Here is a 19,611-nt window from a genome sequence, read left to right as displayed (position 1 = left end):
TTTCTAATTTAAAACAACGATGTAGAAGAGCCCGTCCAGCGTGAAATCTTGAGCGATAGTGCACGTCCCGTCATTGCCAGCAGCCACGACTACAAGCTAGATCACAATCTCAGTATTAACTCCTGAAGATGTCACCACCCCTTCGTTCCTGCATTTTGATGGTCTGGCTTAACAGTCCGCTATGGGCTTTGGCTCTGCCCACATGTCGGGAGTCACATGTTTGGAATTAGCATACATTGTAGGTTCCCACAAAAAAAGTGCTTGCCTTGCATGCATCGATTATCTTTTTTAATATACCTCTGCATCCAGAGCCTACGTTTTTGGGGCAAAATATTGCACCTGAGAAAATACGACTTTTAACGATTTTACTTCCAGTTTCAGTCCCAGATGGGACCCGCCTCCTTCCGTGTTGGCGCCATGAGTAAAACATGTTCTTTTCTGAAGAGCTCTTCTGCCGTGAGACACTAGGCATGCGCATTCAATAGTGGCCATGTTGCGGTCAGGCGCTCGAATAATTACTCCTTTCCCCGTTTAGTTGGTGAAGTTGATTAAAAATTCTCCTGACCCTATCATGGCAGCCGAAAGGACGTACCCTTTACTTGTTTCGCTTAGGCTGGCGCATGCGCACCGCCTTTGGGTCTGGCACTTATGATCCACGAGGGAGAGCTGTAGAAGCGGGGACTTGTTGCAGGATCGGTAAGCTTTTGAGCAGAGCAGCTGCTGTGACTCTCAACACCATCGACCCAGCCATGTCTACAGCAGCGGTGCTAAGCGGCAAGACAGTCTCTGCGTGAGTACCGGCACCTGTTTTAGGAATTGGGGCGGGCAGGGCTGTAATTTAGTTATTTGGGGGAGTTAAACAGCCTTGCCAACTACTATGCATGGGTGGTTAGACTAACGCGTTTAAGTGTGGTGGTCTAAAATGCATAGTCACGCATTAATAAAGCTCTGCTAACGAGTCTTGTCCTACACACTTGTCTGTTTTTGCAAGTTGACAAGCCCCAGCACCTTGGTTTCACAGTAAAACGGAGAGATATTATAGTAAACTCGGGTCTCACGCCTTGCCCACGCTGTCTTGTTCGTTCCCGCTGAAAGCGGCTGTTTCACTTGCCTGAGCACATTCGAGGTGTGCAGGTTTGAGACTTTGAGCCCGTGTTCGGAGACTGCCCCTCCTCCCAATGTAACTTTCATCAAATCCTTACGAATGGGTACCATCTGTTTGCATAATCATATTACAGGATTCAAGCATAACCATCACGAGGTAATGAAACCCACTCCCTCGATGAATGCATTTGAAACAGTAAGTAATTTCTAACTACGTGACACACCATTGGCGCTAATTGTACGGGAAGGTCGTACAGTGGTCTCGAGAAAGTATGTATGTATATATATATATATCTATATATACACACACATATATACATGCGAGCTGAGGTGTTAACCTTCACTTAATATTCTTTAGTTGGTATCTTAATCCTATTCTCCCACCAGAGTTGACGACCTTGAAGCTGGAGAAACAGGTTGTAGTTTCTACGTCGGCTCAAAATCCTGTGATTCTAGGCAAATCACGTCATCTCCCCGTGCCTACCAAAAATGAATATGTCCTTGTGTAACGTAACTGGTGCTCAGGTAAAGAGCTCCAATACTTCGTGTCAAATTCGCGCAATGTAAACCTGCAAAAAAAGAAAATCATTACCACTCAACCCAAACCTCGTCTCACTGCCTCCTCCCAATGCTTGCTCCTCTGCTCTCCAGCTTCTATTTCACAATTGTCATTGACCCTCGATCCAAAGTTCCTCCTTTACACCCCTCTGCCCTGCTCAAAGAGTCAAAGCAGGCACAGATATGGAGCTTGGCCTCTCTTTGATATCACCATGAGTACGTGAAATGCACTTCATAAGAAAGTAAAGTTAAGCAGTACCCCTGCTGTGAGCAGTAAGCCTCCGCTGCTAGCCCCCTTCAGCTGGCACTGGCCACTACTTGGTCTGGGTGCTCTAAGCCTCCAATTAAAGACACCACTCAGTGGCACCCCGTGCCAGCGGTGAGCACTGCAAGGGTAGTGGCGTTACACCCAAACATATACTGGCGGGGTCTTTGATAGTCCACAACCCCATTCGCTTGAGTGGGATGAAGAGGGCAGTAGGACAGTATGGGGTTACAGGCAGTGCTCAATTTGAGCCGGATGCTGTCTGGCAGTGCCACCGGTATTATTTGTCCACACCAGATATTTTCCTAGCGCAAGAGGGAAACTAACACATCGCAAAAACAGAGGAAGAGAAAGAAAAAGCGACACAAATTGAGTTCTTTGTCGCCAAATGTGTTTTTTTTAAATATATACTAATAGTGCATTAAGCAACTTGTATCAGTGTAATGCATTCCAGTTGGAAAACGTGTGCAATGAAGCCATGCAGTCGCGGTCAAGCATCCCAGTTTTTTTTTTATCCTGTTAGCGTGTGCAATTTGGCAAAGCGCCCACTACATTTCTGCAAATGACAGCTGATCTTTGTCCTAGGCTCTTCTCCCACTGCTCAATGTCTGCTGTTGCAAAGATTAGGTAAACAATTCAGGGCCAATACTAAAGCTTCCCAGCAAAGTAAAGGTCTCACACCCTTGAAAATGTTTGGGGACATTGCGAGTTAGGCCTCGGGTTTGTTTTGAACTGACACCAACTAACATGAGATCTCCAGCATCGGTAAGGCAGCTTGCAAGGCCACTACTCTCTAAACAAAGCTGAACAGGGTCTTTCATTCTACAGTGTTTATTCCTGAGGCAACCTTGTTTGGGCAAGGGACCTTCCCCCGCAAAAAACTTCAGAAACATACATTTATATCTGCGCACATGTACCAGTTTTAATTCTTAAAATAAAAGCACAACCAGTTTTTGCACTTCTCGACATTTTTTCACTTTAAAGTGACCTGCATTTGGGTATCTAGTTAATTGTCTAATTTGTTGGATTTTTTTTTTTATGTTTAATATATAATTTTTTTTTCCAAAAACCAAAATAGTACAACTAAGAACATGTTTATATACAAATCAGTTGTATACCTTTTTTACTATCACATTGCTTATTTTGATCTTTTAATAGTTCCTTTTTCATGAATGTGCATGCATAATCTTCCCTCAATGGCTCTTTTGACGGTCGTTCTCTTTATTTTACTTATAACAGATGGGAAAGCCTATTGGCTAGCTTTCTAGTGTTGTATTTGCCTTTGAGGTCACAAAGTGATGCATGATTTGTTTGAGCCAACACATCTCAACGACTGGGAAGGCCTCTATGTAGAATTCCTTTCCATTGTTTTTATCTTTTCTATATCGTTGCCTATGTGGTGGGTGGAGGACTGTATTAAATTAACGATGTCCCACACCACATTAGATATTTGAACCCCTACTGCGAGGTCACAGGTCTTTGGCATTGGCCTGCAAGCAACCCCAAACACTTTTCAACCTCATTAGTGAACAGCAGCTTTTACCCCTAGATAAAGGCATCTCAGTTGGGCACAACCCTGCCGAAAATGGAGACTCCTCAACTTAGGTGAGGCTATAGGACATGGGTACTCTAAAACATTTTCCCTGGGGAAAAAAGTACAGCCTGTGGCATGGCTGATTACCGCACTGATGCCATCATGGTGTGCGTCAGGGATGCTGTAATGAGCACCTAGGGGGAATCAGCATGTACATGGTGTGGACAGTGAGTCATGGAGGTATTTTGTGGGTCAAATCATATTCTTCCTATGCCTTAGTCCCCTAAATTGCCATTATGTGATAGAGGTGGGTGAGCCACAGAAGGTTCGAGTCAAGCTTGAGCCAGATGTCTAGCACTCAAAATAAAGAATTAAAGTCAAGCATCAACTTTCTTATGTAAAACGTGAGAGGGAAGAAGATATCCATCCAGTGGCTGAATTGCACCATGTGAAACCAGAAAACTTGGAATCATTTCCTGCTTGACTAAATTGTGTGATCTAGGCAATTTTGCCTCCTTTTTCTTCATTTTCACATATATAAAAATCACCTAGAAATACATGAGTTCAGTATGTGCAACATGCAAAGCCTTCTCTTGTCTTTGGTTTATTAAACTATAATGTTGTTTTGAGTGTAACAACATCCAAGGACACTCTGAGGGTGTACTAATGGCATTGTTGGCAGGTAGGAGGCATTATTGTTTCTAAGTTCATGTTTGAAAACTATCACTACTAATAATTGTCTCTCAATCTAGTGATCTAACCTGATGTACTAAGGCAGTGGTTCTTAACCTGTGGACTTGGGTCCGCAAGGCCTAGTCAGGGGTCAGCAACTATTTTACAAAATTAAATAATTCACAAATGAATTAAGTATGTACGAATAAGCAAAATGGAAAATTTGAAAATGTTTTCTATATTTGGTTGTGAATTAAAAAAAAATCCATATTTGAGCTTTTTTTTGGGGGGGGTGTAGACTTGTTTATTTTTTATTTTTGCGTATTGTTTTAAGGTTAAAAAATATAGAAATTGCATTTCTGCTAAACCACACTTAATATCTGTATAGAAGTACTTCTGGCAGATGCTTCAGATCAGGGCACAATATAAGGAAAATATCACCAGAAGTAGTGGCAAATACAGTATTGCTGAATAATCAGAAAATTATCAAAATTATGCCAAAAAGATCTGCCTAGTAAGCTAATCTCCGCGCAGGAATCGGGTTGTGGTCATGCTAAAGCATGCCACACTACCTATAACAGCACACTTGTCTTTCTAATGACCTTTTTAGTTAAGCTTGCAACACTTCTCACATTCTTCCACACATCAGGGTACCTACCATACTAATCTTGGCCTGTCTCAATACTTGTACACTGATGGTGACTTGATCTGGCATTTTGCGAGTGTATTTATCTTCTGAAGACTTAGTACACGGAACGGTTTATCCAAATCCCAGAACTTAGTCTGACTTGAACGAAATCAGTACTAAGTTCCAAACCGCAAACCTTCCTAGTTAGAGCTTTTGAAGCAAGTAGCTAGGTAACAACTACACAAGTTTGTACTCCTTCTCCCCCATAAGGCCGTGTTCAGTTGGCTTTCGGGCCACTTAGCGACACAGAAGTTGCTCTACAAGTAGTGACCGATGATCTGAGATGTTTCTCTGGTGCTTCAGACCTTGAACTATAATGCACACTTCTTTGGCCTAAGTAACTACTGATGTACTACATCTCTTGTGAAAGAGTGCCAACTGAGGATACTCTCAGGACCTGGAGGCCAAAGTGGTTGCCTATGCAGATGATACGCAACTCTTGTTTTCTTTAAAGAAACACAAGGTTGACACATCTCATGTCAAGGCTTGCTTGTCTGCGGCATTCAGCTGGCTTGTCGGCTCAGTTCAAATGTAATGTAGACAAAACTGAGATTCTTTTCTTTGGGGAGTTCCCCCCTCTGTTTTGGCATCACTTATGGCCGACTGAGTCCCCCTGCCCTTCCCCTTATGGCCATCCTGTGAAAAATCTTGGCATCTAGTTTGATGAGAAGCTTAGTGTTGGTAACCAGATTGTTAAACTTACTGGCATTTGCTTTGGAATTTTATCAAAGATATGTTTATTGATTTTTTTTTTTTCTTCTGAACACAGAGAAAAAATGCGACAATCCCACACATCATCCCACGCAGGGGGTAGCATTGAAATCCGCCCACACGCATCCCGTTATGCCGGCCAGAGCGCCCTTTAACCAGACCCACAATATACAGAAAAACGCTTCAATAGGTACAGTGGCTGATATAGACGGGAGCTCCAGGCGGCTTGTGAGGTAAGAGGGAGATCAACGACAGTTAGAGCAGAAGCCTCCACAGCAGTTCGGCTGAGACCTACGTGCCCCAGGCAGAAACTAACAGCCGCCACCTTACGCTAGGTCAAACGGCGGGCTTCCACTTGCAATTTCCCTGGTAGGCATTGTCATGGAAGAAGCAATATGAGGAATGCACATTAACAACATCAAAACACAAACCCCCCCCCCCCCCCCCCCCCCTCAGCCCTCCCCAGTGGTGGTAGCTACTTCAGAGGACACAATTCAAGGTGCGTGATGATGGTAGTTCAAAGTTGAAATAGGTGAAGGGATCTAATGCTAGTGGACCGCAGACCTTTGGAGAGAAACGTGACCAGTGGGCCCCAACAGAATTCAAAGTTCTTAAAATCATCCAAGAAAATGTCAGCCATCCTCTCCAAACTCAATAGCTTCCAAAGGCGCGAATGACAGAGGGAGATTAACAGGTGCCTGCCTCCCGTTTCCACGCCGCAGCGAGGGTGAGCTTGGCCGTCCTGATGCTGAGCCACATAATCTTCTTGTCCGCCTTAGTCTGATGTTCGAGACTAGGATCACGGAGACCCAGTAGGGTAGTGGCCGTCGAGGTAGGAATGGGGTATCCCAGAATCTCTTTAATTTGGGCAAGAATTTCCTCCCTGAATGGGCGAATGATAGGGCAGTCCCACCAGATATGCTGAAAGTCTCCTAGTAGCCTGCACCCCCTCCAGCATCTATCGGAAGTGTTAGGGAATATCTGTCGCAGTTTGGCTGGGTGAAGATATCAATCCATCATGGTTTTCATGTGTGCCTCCCTAAGTACCATGGAGTGGTTAAACTTGGCTATGTCTGACCATAAGTGTAACCACTCTGCATCATAAACGTCCCGTTGAAGGACCCCCTCCCACATGGACATGTATTGAGGTCTAGGTGAAATCGCAGTGGAAAGTAGGAACCCATATATGAAGGTGATAGCACCCTTCATGGAGGAGGTTTTGGTCAGAAAGGCTTTGAACTTCGTGAGGGGGCGTGTGGCTGCATCTCGCACTGGAGGAGACCGTGCCCAGTGGAGTAATTGAACGTGGTGGTAGCGTTCCTTCTCCTGAACCCCATAGTCCCTCTTACAGTTGTCGAAGGTGAGTGGGTCAAATTTATGGAATAGGTGCGTTAGTGCCAGACATCCCCCTTCCTTCCAAGCATCAAAGGGGCCCTCAGACAACGCTGGGGGAAAAGCGGGATTAAAGTGTCGGGGCGTAAAGGGGGAGGGGAATGTAGTCCATCTATCATCCTTGGAGACGGAGTCCCAAACCCTCAAAGTGGTGCAAGTGGGGGTACTGATGTAAGCATTTTTGGGCCTGTCACTCTTGGGCTTCCATACTAGGACCCAGACCGTCCTCCCGCCACGCTCCGATCCATGTGCAGCCAGTGTTTTTCTGACTCTTGTTGCGACCATTCTACTAGCACTCGAAGTTGCGCAGCTTTATAGTACAGATGTATGTCAGGGAGCCCCCCTCCTTCTTTCTTCGGTCTGCGCAGGATGGCGAAGGAGAAGCGTGCTCGACCCCCCCCCCCCCCCCCCCCCCCCCCCCTGCCAGAAAAAGCGTAGCATCATGGATTTCATTCGCTGGAAAAATTCCCCGTCGAGTTCAATGGGAAGGGCCTGGAATAAGTATAAAAGTTTGGGGAGAAGAGATATTTTAACCGCATGAATCTTCCCCAGCCATGATATGAAAAAATTGGCTTCCAGCGGTTCAGGTCTGCCTGAATCTTGGTTAATAATGGGGGGAAAGTTGGCAGAGTAGAGTTTCCCCAGCGTGGGAGTCAGGTGGATCCCCAGATATAGAATAGAGGAACTGGCCCACGGAAGGGGCGTCAGCGTCGTGAGCGGAGGACTTCAGATTGAGGGAGCGTGAGGTTAAGTATGTAGGACTTATCATAGTTGACCTTGAACCCCGCAACCGCTTCAAAGCGCTCCAGTTCTGCCTGCACATGGGGGAGAGATTGGGCCGGGTCAGAGAGGGAGAGGAGGACATCGTCCGCGAAAAGAGAGATCTTATGCGTCTCCCCAGTAAAGCACAGGCTGTAGATGTCTGGGTTAGCCCTCGCCGCCAGTGCCAAAGGTTCTATGCTTAGGGCAAAGAGTAGAGGCGAAAGGGGACACCCCTGTCTAGTGCCCAGTGAGTTTTCGAAGAAGGACTCATGCCCATTCACCGCCACTCTGGACCTGGGGGAGAGAGAATTTTTGCCCAGATCATTGTCAAAAATTTAGAGCAGAAGCCAAAGGCGGCCAGCGTCTGAAATAAAAAAAAAAAAAAACAATCCACCCTGTCAAACACCTTCTCTGCGTCAAGCCCCACCAGGATCGTCAGGATTTTGAACCTATTGGCCTTCTCAATCAGGTGTATCACCCGTCTCGTGTTGTCGTGGGTCTGTCGTCCCTTGATGAACCCTGATTGGTCCGGATGTATGAGTGCCGGCATTAGGTCACTGAGCCGTTGGGCAATGATGGAGGAATACAATTTCGCATCTAGATTTAGAAGGGCAATGCTTTGGTGTTTTAAAACTTCTCCGTCAATTTCTACCACTATTACCTCTCTCTGCTAAAGAGACGGTTGTCCGTGCTCTGGTCACCTCTCGCCAAGATTATGCAAATGCACTTTTTGCCGGTTTGCCCTGTTACCTTCTGGACAGACTTCAGGTTGTTCAGAATGCCGCCGCTTGTCTTCTACTGGATCTTCCAAAGCACTTTAGTGTCAGGCATCACTTGTGTAATTTACACTGGCTGCCAGTTAAGGCTAGTATAATTTTTAAGGCTGTAACCATTGCTCACGTTGCACTCTACGTGTATGGCCCTGCGTATCTTAGGAACATTTTTCAGTTTTATACCCCTGGCTGGTGTCTGCACTCCTTAAATATACTTCTAGAATCTTTCCCCAGGTTCCATCTGAAACGTAAGGGTGGCAGTTCTCTGTCCTATCTTGCAGCAACCTACTGGAATCCCTTCCAGTTTAGGAAAAAGCAAAACACTTTCTTGTTCAAGTAGCTTGTCCTCTGCTTTCGGTTTCCTTTGATGCTTAGGGTCGCGCCGGGACACTCGATTGAGTAGCTGTGCGCATTATAAATCCCATAAATAAATAAATCATTTCCATGTCATACTTCATGTTTCTTGTAAGTCCCTTAGCGGTCATTCAGTTCCTCCTCCTCCTTTTTTATTTTATTTATTTTTTTAGTCCCATCTTCTGTGATTTGGTGTACTCTTGTGTGTCAATGGCATGGCTATTCCAGGCACATAGTATGTGCATCTGGAATCGGTTAAGCAGTGCTTAACTTGTTACAGAATCCACACTTTGTGAAATCACAGCTTCTTAAGTCCGACGTTGCTGGCGACTACAGACATTTCCTAAATGGCAGTAAAGGCTGATTAATATTTTTTCTAGTTAAAAACAATGAATCACCTGTTTTAGTGCAATTTAATTTAGAAAATAGCCTATGTAGAATTATCTGGGTAAATATAACCGCTCCGAAATGGATGAAAACCTTTCCACATTATCGAAATCTGCTTCCTCATTTTATTTTATTCCAGCATTCGTTGCCCTACCTTGAAATGTGCATACAGTGGATAAGTATTCATTGTAACCAAACTAGATTATTTCCCACCTATTATCAGTTCCACTAAATATTTACTACGCTTGATACCCAGTTGCTACCGAATTGTCATCTGCCTAATCTTAGCAGTGATAACCCTATCTCGCTGACATGGACCTCCATACATTAGCGGGAAAAATTTGAAGTACTCTTACTAATAAGCATGTCTCTTTATGGGAGTGTTCACCACCACATCAAAAGGAAAATTCTGATTGTAGCCCAGGCTGTCCTCCTAGCCTGTGGGTGATGCCCCCTCATTTGAGTGCTTTAGTTGGAAGTCTTTTTCTTTGTTTGTACATTTAACCTTTTGGAATCAGTTTCCACTAGATATTAAAAACTAGATGATATCCAATGGCAATCTAAATATTTACCCCTACAGGTTTTTGCTGGCATTAAACTTTCTTGGATATTCTGATCTCTTCACACGGCCGTTTTCCCACTTTGTAGAGTAGCGCACAATGAGGTGTCATCATTTATAATAGTTGCAACACGGTTCTTTCGGAAAGTGGGAGGGATACATTGCGGTAGAGCATCTGTAAAGATTGAGAGATTAGAAAATTGCATTTATTGCAGCATTTTCTATCCCCCAAAAAGATTTTGGAAGACTGGTGGAGATGTTTCATCAGTTAAGCGGTTTTCATTTGGGCTTAGTTCTTTTTCGGATATACCATTGTCGAGGTGTTGTAGGAGGTCCAATGTTGTGGCTTAGTTGACTAAGTTATGCGGGCAGTAAGGCAAAATATGTGACCTAATGCAGCACATTGTGATGTTATCACTTTATTATAATGTAATTTTTACATATATGTAGGTTATGGTTTCACCTCACTAAGTACCAATTAAAACCCAAATGTAGCAATAAGCAACCTTTGCGAAAGGCCTCCACTGCTCAACGGCGCGTCTCTACATTTTAGTTACTTTTGATCATCCGAGCCTCAATTATTTTTGCTTAAATCAGAAATTCTTTTTTTTCAGTAAATGAAGTATTATATGGCAAATAAGGGGAATCTATTATGCGGGGAAAGCGGTGGGCATAGAATCTCATAATACCAGTGGCCCTGGCCATTGTCCAGTAAGTCTGATAACAAAGGATCTAGATAAAATACCCGTATGTTCCGACTACAAAAAAGGAGCCTGCCTTTAAAACAAATATGTATACTTCTTTTCCCACCACACCAACTCTCCACATTTTCTCAGTTTCAAAATAGTTTGTCACGACGGCTGACCCATTTTCCAATATTTACTGTAATCACCCAGACCATGAGGGTGTAGATTTAACTGGCTTAAAAACTGTAGATATGAGCTGACATGTTGAGTGTAGCTTGAGGTCTGAAGTTTGGTGTTTCTGCACCTCTTCAGTCTGCTACATAATGTTAATATTCTAAAACTGCATCTTGTTCTCTAGTGTTTGTTTACCCTTTGACGTTAGCACCTACTCGGGTCCTTTTTTTTTTTCTCTTACAGCCTTGACATTTTTTTTTGTAGTCATGCGATAGACATTAAAAGTGCACACGTAATTAAAAGTAAATTAAGCCGTCTACAAGTGCGTTTCATATCTTAAAAAAAAATAGAAATGACTCTCCACAAAAATATGTGAAAAGAAACCTAAAATGAAAGCAGATTGCCAGTGAAGTGGACTACTTTCTAAGCAGATGTGCGCAAAACCAAAATGATGTTGCTCACAGTAAAGAGCCAATTGCTGAAGTGCATTGACCCATTGCATCCACTGCAGTGGATGGAAGCTAATGTAAATGATATGAAAACAGACTATTAGTCGAAGAGGGCAGACCAGAAGCCTATTTTGTATGTGTATATATATATGTGTGTGTGTGTGTGTGTGTGTATATATGTATGTATGTGTGTGTGTATATATATATATATATATATATATATTTGAGGCTCCACTCGCACCTGCCTGTTGCACTCTTTGGCGGGTGCCTGCAGTCGGGGGTGCACCCGACAACAATAACAGCTCGAAGGTCCCTCCCCGCAATCACACGGGAATTAGGATGCAGCACTCCAAGGTAGGTTTCACAAATATTTAATCTCAAGAACGCGCTTTCGGCACTCGGCCTTCCTCAGTTATGAGACGGAGAGCCACAGTAAACACCAGCCATTTAAACCATCACGATGCATAAATGCTAAAAATAGAAGTAGGACACAAAATAAATCAAGGTCCGCCATCTTGGAACGGGTCTGTAACTAAGAATATGGCAATATGTATGGAAGCGTGTAATCATGTTTACGCAATTCATTAAGCACAATCGACAATTTTAAATCATCATACAATCGATTAGTGTTATGAAAATCCTATTATCGGCCATGTTGTATTATACATAATGCAGTATCAGACCTGTGCGCATTGTTACTCAATCTTGCCCTGGATGGGCACAATCCTATAAGTATAGCTGACGTGAAGGTAAATGTAAACCCATGATATCAAATACAATATACATAATGATCAAGTGTAACGTGAAATTAAAAAGGAAGAAAACAGAAACAATGAAGCAGTTAATCAAATAAAGTCTATACATATCAGTGATCACATCATACTAAATGGACAGCTAAGTCCTCATGCATATTTAATCCCATGGGCGTTTTACTTTGCAGGTCTATGATATAACGCGATTCCAGTCGCCTGAGCTTTTGTAATCTATCTCCACCCCTTGCGTTGACTGGGACAGAATCTAGACAGAAATATGCTAACTGATCCCTGTTGCGTGCATGCTCTTTGTCAAAATGTCTAGCTACAGGGTAGCTCACATCTGCATTTTGTATGGCTCTCTGGTGTTCTAAGATTCTTAGTTTCACCGGATTCGTTGTACTCCCAACATACCTTCTGCCACAAGGACATGTCAGACAGTACACAACGTAAGGCGTGGTGCACGTGAGAAATTTTTGTATTCTCTTGGGCTCTTTCACACCAGGTATGCTGTATTGTGTGGTGCGTTTACTCCCTTTACACGCCTTGCATCGTCCACAAGGGAAAAAGCCTTTCATGGGTTCGGACTTGGGTTTGGGCTTTAGTTCTTCGTGGTGACTATGGACTAGATAGTCTCTCAGTGCTCTCGCTTTCCTGAAAGTCACTAGAGGATAAGAGGGTAAATCCTGTTTGATGATATTATCTGTCATCAGGATGTTCCAATGTTTCCGCAAAATGCGTTTTATATCTGGGGCATTTCTAGAATAGGTGGTTATAAGACGAAACAACCCATCATCAGTGTTCTTACTCTGTGTTTTGTCTTCTAGCAATTTCTTCCTATCCAGAGTCTCAACTTTATTTAAAGCTTGCCTGAGTACCCCTTCTTTGTACCCCCTGGCTTTGAATCTCTGTATGCTATCGCTAGCCGCTTTACGGAACTCCTTCTCCTTGGTATTATTTCTCTTAATCCTTAATAGCTCACCATAAGGTATACTGTTGACTAAACTCTTAGGATGCCCACTGGTAGCATATAAGGTAGAATTTCCAGCGGTCGCCTTTCGAAAGAGTTTAGTATGAATGCTGCCATCTTCAACAAAAACAGTCAGATCCAAATAATTTACTTCTTTTTGGCTGATCTCTCCTGTGAACCTCAGATTGTTATTGTTGAGTACCTCTAGATATTCTTCAGCCAATTCGACGGACCCTTCTATGATGATAAAAAGGTCGTCGATATACCTGTACCAACATTTAACGAGATCATTCCATTTCTGGTTAGCAGGAGACCAGGCCACCCGTTCCTCCCAATGCCCCACGAATAAATTCGCGAAGCTTGGGGCAGAACAAGTGCCCATAGCTACTCCTGTTAGCTGTCTAAAGAGGTTCTTCCCAAAAATATTGTTGTTGAGGCAGAATTTAGAATTAATAGGATTTTCATAACACTAATCGATTGTATGATTTAAAATTGTCGATTGTGCTTAATGAATTGCGTAAACATGATTACACGCTTCCATACATATTGCCATATTCTTAGTTACAGACCCGTTCCAAGATGGCGGACCTTGATTTATTTTGTGTCCTACTTTAATTTTTAGCATTTATGCATCGTGATGGTTTAAATGGCTGGTGTTTACTGTGGCTCTCCGTCTCATAACTGAGGAAGGCCGAGTGCCGAAAGCGCGTTCTTGAGATTAAATATTTGTGAAACCTACCTTGGAGTGCTGCATCCTAATTCCCGTGTGATTGCGGGGAGGGACCTTCGAGCTGTTATTGTTGTCGGGTGCACCCCCGACTGCAGGCACCCGCCAAAGAGTGCAACAGGCAGGTGCGAGTGGAGCCTCAATTTTCAAATCCAGTTGCACCGCAAAACCAACGACATCGGATATTGAACGGAATCCCCATCGCTGTGATAGACGGCATTTCCGAAAGGAACTAACAGAGAAAGGCGATCTTTGTCCATGCCGGGTAAGGGATCCTCCGTTACTTACCGATTTTGAGAAGTTGGATACTTGCTGGCGATAAAGGTTCACATATCGTGGGTACGGCTGTAACCACGAACGATAATTATGTTTTGTGAGACGGAGCGGCGCAAAGCCGAGCAAGGGATGTTCAAAAATAAAAGCAAGACTGCTGGGGCACAGGGTGATGTACCGGAATCCACTGATAAAAATGCAACGGACTTGAACGCTAAGTTAGCTGCATTGGAGCGCCTATATGAAAGAGAGTGTAGAAAATGGTGGGAGGCGACCTCTCTTCAAAACTATATAGACGTTGATCGTGTGCCTAGAGGACTTAGAATCTACACGATCCCGGCATACGAAAACCCAGACCCCCTGCTACTTGATGCATGGGCTGAACACACTGCCCAATCATGCAAAGGAAGCCTAATGATATTGGTACGCTTTGCCTGGAGCGATAGGGACAAAGCCTTGGCACAAATTAAAGATATTGAACAGGGCCTTTGTAAAGAAGAAGACCAACCCAAATTGGAAGAAAAACGTTAAGCAATGAAAAAACGATTGAAAAAATATGAAGAAAAAATTAAACGAAGGAAGAAAAATTTGAGAGAGACGAGAAAGACTATAGTATGGGAAGAGTTTTAACCTTCTCGAAAAAATATGACAAACCCAGGAAAGAATTGAAAATGAAAAAGAAGCGCATAGCAGCTAACACTACAGTCCCTGAAACCTCAGAATCATCGATTACAGGGGACGAAGTGTCAAGCGAGGATGGTCAGGATGATGCACCTGAGTCTTCGGGTTTTCACCAGGAGTATCAAGTGATGCGCACAAAACAACATCAGGGGGGAAGGGGCAAACCCCCGGAAAGAAGAGCACCAAGAGGAAGACGAGGAGGGGGGGCTGGAGCCAGAAACGTCGTAGGCTCGCCTCCCTTAACCAGGAGCATGAAAAATGTCAGCAAGAAGAAAACATAGAAAACGCAGACAATCTAACTATTGTCAACTTGACAACTAAGATCCTGACAACCGAAGAACAAAACATCCTGAAACTTGGACTCACGTTTTGCCCTGAAAAAAACTTTGAGTTCACGCAGACACGTATTGACTTGTGTAAGTTCACCCGGAAACTGAAACTGTACAAATATTTTAAATTGAAACCTCCCTTATCTAAACCAACGGCTGTTGGCAATTCGGAAAACGATGCATTATTATGCAGAGATCTGGCTGGTATTAGATCTCTAGAAGAATTAAGGAGAGAGGTAGAGGATGATGAAGTTTCCAATTTGCGGAACACACAAATGGTGACACATTTGGAAGTACAGCAGAGAGGGGGAGCCACAAACTTTAAACCTACTTCTACTTTCATGCCTGTAATCGGGACGGATGCTATAGACACTTTCTCGGAAGCTGTGATTCAGGATTTGAGAAACCTTAGAAGTACTAGAAAATCTAACAACAACAAGACTAATTTCACCTACAAACAGCAAGTGGCATTGAAAAAACTATGTGAGGATTCGTCCTTGGTATGTAAACCCTCGGATAAGGGGGGAAACATAGTATTGATGACCAAGACACAATATGAGCAAGAAGCGTTACGACAGCTCAATGATCCCAACACATACATGAGGGTCACTGAATCCACGTATAACAATAGCATAAGAAATTATCATGATATGATTTTGAAGTGGTACAGTAATAATATGCTGAGTTGCGACGAACATTTATTTCTAAGGCGTCTGAATCCGGTGATTCCTACTTTCTATTATCTACCTAAGATACACAAGGACCCTGTGAATCCCCCTGGGAGGCCCATTGTAGCTTCCCAAGGCAGCTTAACCGAACATCTATCGATATATATTGACTCTTTTCTTTCTCCGCATGTGGTTAATCTCAAATCATACTTGAAGGATACCAAACACTTCTTGAATAGCATTGAGAAAATAAACTGCACTGAGGGGTATACTATGTTGGTGGTTGATATTGCCAGTTTGTATACATGCATAGAGCACGACGAAGGACTGTCAGCTATTTTCTGGTTTCTGGAGAGTAGACCGGTGAAATACTTTGAACACAACAAGATGTTGATTGAATTTCTAAATTCTGCCTCAACAACAATATTTTTCTTTTTGGGAAGAACCTCTTTAGACAGCTAACAGGAGTAGCTATGGGCACTTGTTCTGCCCCAAGCTTCGCGAATTTATTCGTGGGGCATTGGGAGGAACGGGTGGCCTGGTCTCCTGCTAACCAGAAATGGAATGATCTCGTTAAATGTTGGTACAGGTATATCGACTACCTTTTTATCATCATAGAAGGGTCCGTCGAATTGGCTGAAGAATATCTAGAGGTACTCAACAATAACAATAACAATCTGAGGTTCACAGGAGAGATCAGCCAAAAAGAAGTAAATTATTTGGATCTGACTGTTTTTTGTTGAAGATGGCAGCATTCATACTAAACTCTTTCGAAAGGCGACCGCTGGAAATTCTACCTTATATGCTACCAGTGGGCATCCTAAGAGTTTAGTCAACAGTATACCTTATGGTGAGCTATTAAGGATTAAGAGAAATAATACCAAGGAGAAGGAGTTCCGTAAAGCGGCTAGCGATAGCATACAGAGATTCAAAGCCAGGGGGTACAAAGAAGGGGTACTCAGGCAAGCTTTAAATAAAGTTGAGACTCTGGATAGGAAGAAATTGCTAGAAGACAAAACACAGAGTAAGAACACTGATGATGGGTTGTTTCGTCTTATAACCACCTATTCTAGAAATGCCCCAGATATAAAACGCATTTTGCGGAAACATTGGAACATCCTGATGACAGATAATATCATCAAACAGGATTTACCCTCTTATCCTCTAGTGACTTTCAGGAAAGCGAGAGCACTGAGAGACTATCTAGTCCATAGTCACCACGAAGAACTAAAGCCCAAACCCAAGTCCGAACCCATGAAAGGCTTTTTCCCTTGTGGACGATGCAAGGCGTGTAAAGGGAGTAAACGCACCACACAATACAGCATACCTGGTGTGAAAGAGCCCAAGAGAATACAAAAATTTCTCACGTGCACCACGCCTTACGTCGTGTACTGTCTGACATGTCCTTGTGGCAGAAGGTATGTTGGGAGTACAACGAATCCGGTGAAACTAAGAATCTTAGAACACCAGAGAGCCATACAAAATGCAGATGTGAGCTATCCTGTAGCTAGACATTTTGACAAAGAGCATGCACGCAACAGGGATCTGTTAGCATATTTCTGTCTAGATTCTGTCCCAGTCAACGCAAGGGGTGGAGATAGATTACAAAAGCTCAGGCGACTGGAATCGCGTTATATCATAGACCTGCAAAGTAAAACGCCCATGGGATTAAATATGCATGAGGACTTAGCTGTCCATTTAGTATGATGTGATCACTGATATGTATAGACTTTATTTGATTAACTGCTTCATTGTTTCTGTTTTCTTCCTTTTTAATTTCACGTTACACTTGATCATTATGTATATTGTATTTGATATCATGGGTTTACATTTACCTTCACGTCAGCTATACTTATAGGATTGTGCCCATCCAGGGCAAGATTGAGTAACAATGCGCACAGGTCTGATACTGCATTATGTATAATACAACATGGCCGATAATAGGATTTTCATAACACTAATCGATTGTATGATGATTTAAAATTGTCGATTGTGCTTAATGAATTGCGTAAACATGATTACACGCTTCCATACATATTGCCATATTCTTAGTTACAGACCCGTTCCAAGATGGCGGACCTTGATTTATTTTGTGTCCTACTTCTATTTTTAGCATTTATGCATTGTGATGGTTTAAATGGCTGGTGTTTACTGTGGCTCTCAGTCTCATAACTGAGGAAGGCCGAGTGCCGAAAGCGCGTTCTTGAGATTAAATATTTGTGAAACCTACCTTAGAGTGCTGCATCCTAATTCCCGTGTGATTGCGGGGAGGGACCTTCGAGCTGTTATATATATATAATGCCCATGTGTTTTTATTCTGCTTCTTTTTGAGAACATCAGTCTGGGAAGACTGCTAAAGCTGCCTCTTAGCCAGACCCAAAAAACGTGTAGAAAGTTGAATAAACTTTTTTGTGTTCGTTCCACCGAAGCATAAAGCAGAGAAGCCATTTGCTACCCTTGTTTTTATGACTTGTCTAGATCTTATCTCTCATGCTTGAGCTTTTGAAGCATTTGCTTTTAGGTCTATGTTAAAGTGGCAGTAGTTTTTAAGGCCTGTGCAAAGGTAGCAGGAGCTGTGTTCCCTTAATTTTTACAGCTGTATGAATGAGGTTAGATCGAATGCTACTTCCCATTGTGATTTTAATGGTAGGCCTGAAATTGCCAAATTAAAATTTGTTTTTTTTATTTAGTCCTCCATTGATTTCAGTGAGATAGAAAGACCAACTGATAAGATTGCTTTTCTTTTATGGCATCACACTCTGTGTAAGGTCTTTCCTTTCTTTATCTTTTTGGCTCACTGTCTGTCTCACAAGACATTGTCTGAGCACATAGCTTCTGTATGCTTTTGTGTCTCTTTACCTTGCAGCTCTGAAGGTTTGAGCTGATTCCAAACTGTTTATATATTTTCCTTTGTTTTTAATAGTGTTGGAGCTTGATGCCTCATGGCGAGAAATAGGCGTGGTGTTGTATATTGGGAGTTGTTGCTACGTAAGCGGATTTAGGAGTTTGGTTAATGTAATTAATGGCATTGTTATAAGGTGATTTTACTGAAGCTATCTGTGCCATTATAGTATATGCTTCTCTCTTATGCAAACAAAGCCAGCCTCTATGCTCACTCGCTCTCTCGCGCTCTTTCTCTCGCGCTCTCTCTCTCTCGCTTCCCACGGTACCTCCCTATTTTCTTATTCGTTTATATTTTCAGATTTAAGGCTTCTAGCAACAACACTATTTTTGCATGGTCTGCAGAGAATTTCTGTTATTTGTGAGAAGTTGGCCGGGTATATGCTGTCCACTAGTTATAGTGCGCACCTTGTACCCGTCCAAACAACCCTTATTGATTATTAGCTTAAAGACCACCTTTATTGAAAGGTATCCTAGTGGTAGCAATGGAGAGCAGCCTTCAGGCTAAATTTTGAAGGAATGTAAAGCACCTTGTTTCACCAGTATATAACCTCCTGAATGACCAAACGAAGGAGAACCAAACAAGGAATATATAAAATATATATTTATTACTAAACACTCTCTACTAACCTCTTAATGATATTAGAGAACAAAGCACAGCATATTAAATCACTAAAACAGTAAATAGCACAATACACAGCGGGCTCCAGGGGGAGACCGAACCATATACTAAAAGTGGTATAACAACCACGACTTGACTAGACACAGTACGTAGAGCACATACAATAGATGGGTCCCCAAGGAACTACCCAAAGTAGTGACACGGGACCCACGGAGGACTGGTGCAGTGTGAGAACACAGACGCGACTCCGTACAACTCTATGGGAAAGTCGTGGTTGGAATTTTAAAGATTAAGGACACTTCAGAGAGGACTTTAAGCAAACACTTTCAAACATAGAAGATGCTAAGGCCAGCACCCTTGTGAATACCGGAGTACCCGTGATACCTAGCCCAGGGAAGCCAGTGCATAGGTGTCAAGTGATATCTGAAATCTTTGTCGTTTTCAATTGCGTGATGCTGAAAATTGCTGCTGCTGGGAAGATGAAAAGTGTCCGGTGTGATCCAAGCCTGGATCGAAGATGAGCAGAACCTGAATGCAGATGGGACAGATTCTGGGTCACTTCAAGGTGACCAGGGGCTTGGTAGATGAATGCCCACAGATGTTGGGTGCTTCAGGTGAGA

The 19,611-nt window shown here is 43.0% G+C and overlaps 1 protein-coding gene across 4 annotated transcripts in view; it reads left to right on the top strand.

The window, feature by feature from the left end:
• The first annotated feature begins 574 nt into the window (after positions 1–574).
• Positions 575–19,611, top strand: part of MTHFD1 (methylenetetrahydrofolate dehydrogenase, cyclohydrolase and formyltetrahydrofolate synthetase 1) — a 347,252-nt gene continuing 328,215 nt past the window's right edge. For all 4 annotated transcript variants that reach the window (XR_015299949.1, XR_015299948.1, XM_086937931.1 and 1 more), the window contains exon 1: positions 575–790. Coding sequence is in view for 2 of the 4 variants with exons in the window: in XM_086937931.1 (XP_086794057.1) it covers positions 621–790 (170 nt within the window). In the remaining 2 variants the exon portion in view is untranslated. The remainder of the gene's footprint in view (positions 791–19,611) is intronic.

This window comes from Lissotriton vulgaris, chromosome 9 (assembly GCF_964263255.1).
Source record: "Lissotriton vulgaris chromosome 9, aLisVul1.2, whole genome shotgun sequence".
Classification (NCBI taxonomy): domain Eukaryota; kingdom Metazoa; phylum Chordata; class Amphibia; order Caudata; family Salamandridae; genus Lissotriton; species Lissotriton vulgaris.
This window is presented reverse-complemented; position numbering and strand designations above follow the sequence as displayed.